The 2,343-nt window shown below is 50.0% G+C and overlaps 1 protein-coding gene across 1 annotated transcript; it reads right to left on the bottom strand.

Moving 5' to 3' along the window:
* Positions 1–287: 287 nt before the first annotated feature.
* Positions 288–2,075, bottom strand: KLHL34 (kelch-like family member 34). Its single transcript, XM_009893100.1, has one exon. It carries the CDS (start codon positions 2,073–2,075, stop codon positions 288–290), a length of 1,788 nt encoding a protein of 595 aa, XP_009891402.1.
* Between the last annotated feature and the right edge of the window lie 268 nt (positions 2,076–2,343).

Here is a 2,343-nt window from a genome sequence, read left to right on the forward strand (position 1 = left end):
GCTATCTAGGTATTATTCTTCAAAAGTCAAGGATTACGGTTCTCACTCGTCGCCTCTAAACATGCTACTTGCTACATCCTTCCTCGGTGAGATCGGCTTCTGTACATCCCAGCACCTTTTCACATGCTGGAGCCAGACTTTCTTGCTCGTTTTCCACCCAGTGTGTACCTTATCGAAGCAAAACCTCCGCTCTGTCACGTTCAGTGCCATTGCAATTTTCTCCTCCTTCTCCAGCCCTGACCCATGCCGGCTCATCTCCTGGGATGATTACTCCTCCGTGTGTGTGCTCAGCAGTTCGGTGGCCTCTTCTGCTGGCTGTCACTGTCCTGCTCATCGCCCAGTTCAGAGAGCTGCAGCACCGCACACTGCAGCCCGCACCAAGGCAAGGGGGCTTTGCAGATCTCTTCCCAGCCGTCGTTGTCGATGTCGTAGCCGACCACGTCTTGCGTGGGCACTTCCCGCGAGTTTTGCCATTTCTTACCCCCAATGAGAAGAGCTGTTTCCTCTACCACTGCCAGGCCGTAGCAAAACCGATCGTAGATCAGTGGCCTTAGCCGAGTCCATTGGTTTTGATCAGGGTCGTATCTTTCTATTTCAGAGAACGGTTCATACAATCCTAAGAATGTGAATATGGCTTCTCTGATTGTCGCCATCTGATGCCCAAACCGAGCAATGCTCATGGGAGCTTGTTTCACCCACTGCCCTTCAAGCGAGGTCAGAGAATATAGGTCCTTGCTTGTGTTGGCTGGCTCTGTGTACTTGCCGCCTGAGATGTATATAGTATTCTTGCAAATGGCGCTGGCATGGCCATGCATCTTGCACGGCAAATCCCTGGCCTTCGTCCATCTGTCCCTGCTAATGTTGTAGACTTCCACAGACGAATGCAGTGACCCATCCTCACCCCTGCCACCAATGGCAAAGATATCATGGCCTAGGACACAACAAGAAAACTGGCATCTCTTTTCCAGCATGCCCGTGATTTGGGTCCAGGTGTTAAATCTCGGATCGTAACGATGGACCTTATTTGTAACCAGTAAGATCTTTTCGGTTTTAGGGTCACCCGGGGCACCGCTTTCTATTTCCCCACCCAAGACGTAAAGGAAGTTCCCCACCACGCACACGCTGTGGTTCTGCACCCTGTTCCGCACCTGCGTGAGAGCTCGCCATTTGTGATTGTAAACATCAAAGGCCACCACATCAGTGACGAGCCCCTCGCTTGCTGTCCCTCCCCCCAGCAGAATGATCCGAGTTTTCTGGTTCCTCAGCGTGGTGGACTTATCCTGCAGGACAGGCTGTTTGAAAACAGATGTATGGTAATTTATTGCTTTAATGATCAAGCACTTAATACCTGCGGAGAGGGGCACTTCTGACTGCGTGTAGGCTTTTCTCAGCTCTTCCACCGGGATGAGGCCGTATCTTATGTGCTCTAAAAGGCTGCTGGCATGAGTCAGCCTGGATTTATCCTGCTTCAGCCACAGCAGCACAAGGTTCAACAGACGGGTTTCTTTCACCATGGGGAGGTCTGGCGATTCAACCACTGCTAGCAAAGACCTGAAGTTCAGCTCGAGCAGCCCTGACAAATCCAAGTCCAGCAGCTTCCAGAGATTGTTGACAATGTATTTTTCTGTTGCTACTAAGGCGTCCGGCAGGTAGAACTTCCTGGCCACGTTGGCAGAGAAGCAGCAGTTTTCCAAGGCAAGGTTGTTAACCAAGTACTGATTGCACAAGCCAATAGCATCAGTCACTTGCAAGTAGCTTGCAGCTTCCAAGGTATCTTCCAGGCTTTCAAAGGAAAGGGGCAACAAGGAAGTGTAAATGAAATCCAGGACGTGCTGGAGGCCAGTGGGTGAGACAACTTGAAGGTGAATGACACTGGCTTTAGACTCTTGAGTGTAACTTTTGAACATGGCTCGGAAATAGTCACTGGAGCATGCCAACAAGGACTTGTGTGCAGGAAACTCGTTTTCCTTTACTTTCAGTAATATATCGCACAGAAAGCCCTCTGATCTCAGGGTCTGGTACTGGGTGAGCACGGCGGTGCAGTGTGCTTTGCAGTAGGAGAGGAAATAGCTCATGGCAGGCAACGCAATGCTTTCCCCTTGAGTTATGAAAGCTAAAATGCAATTAGATATTGAAACAGCTGCCCTACTCAGCAGTCATTGCTCAAATGCCCAGCAGACCTCCAGCTGTTAGAGAAAAGCCCAACCCCCAAAAAAACCCCAATTCAGTCTCTTGCCTGGCATGGGGGAACAGTTAGTAGATTTGCAGTGAATTCAATGCATTCCTTTAGAGAAGAAAAACAGCTGAATGTCGTAGCAGCTGTGGGATGCTTACTTTTCTCTC

This window comes from Charadrius vociferus, unplaced genomic scaffold (assembly GCF_000708025.1).
Source record: "Charadrius vociferus isolate BGI_N301 unplaced genomic scaffold, ASM70802v2 scaffold169, whole genome shotgun sequence".
NCBI lineage: Eukaryota > Metazoa > Chordata > Aves > Charadriiformes > Charadriidae > Charadrius > Charadrius vociferus.

Coding starts and splice junctions, on each gene's coding strand:
- KLHL34 (XM_009893100.1), bottom strand. CDS start 2,075: ATGAGCTATTTCCTCTCCTACTGCAAAGCACACTGCACCGCCGTGCTC.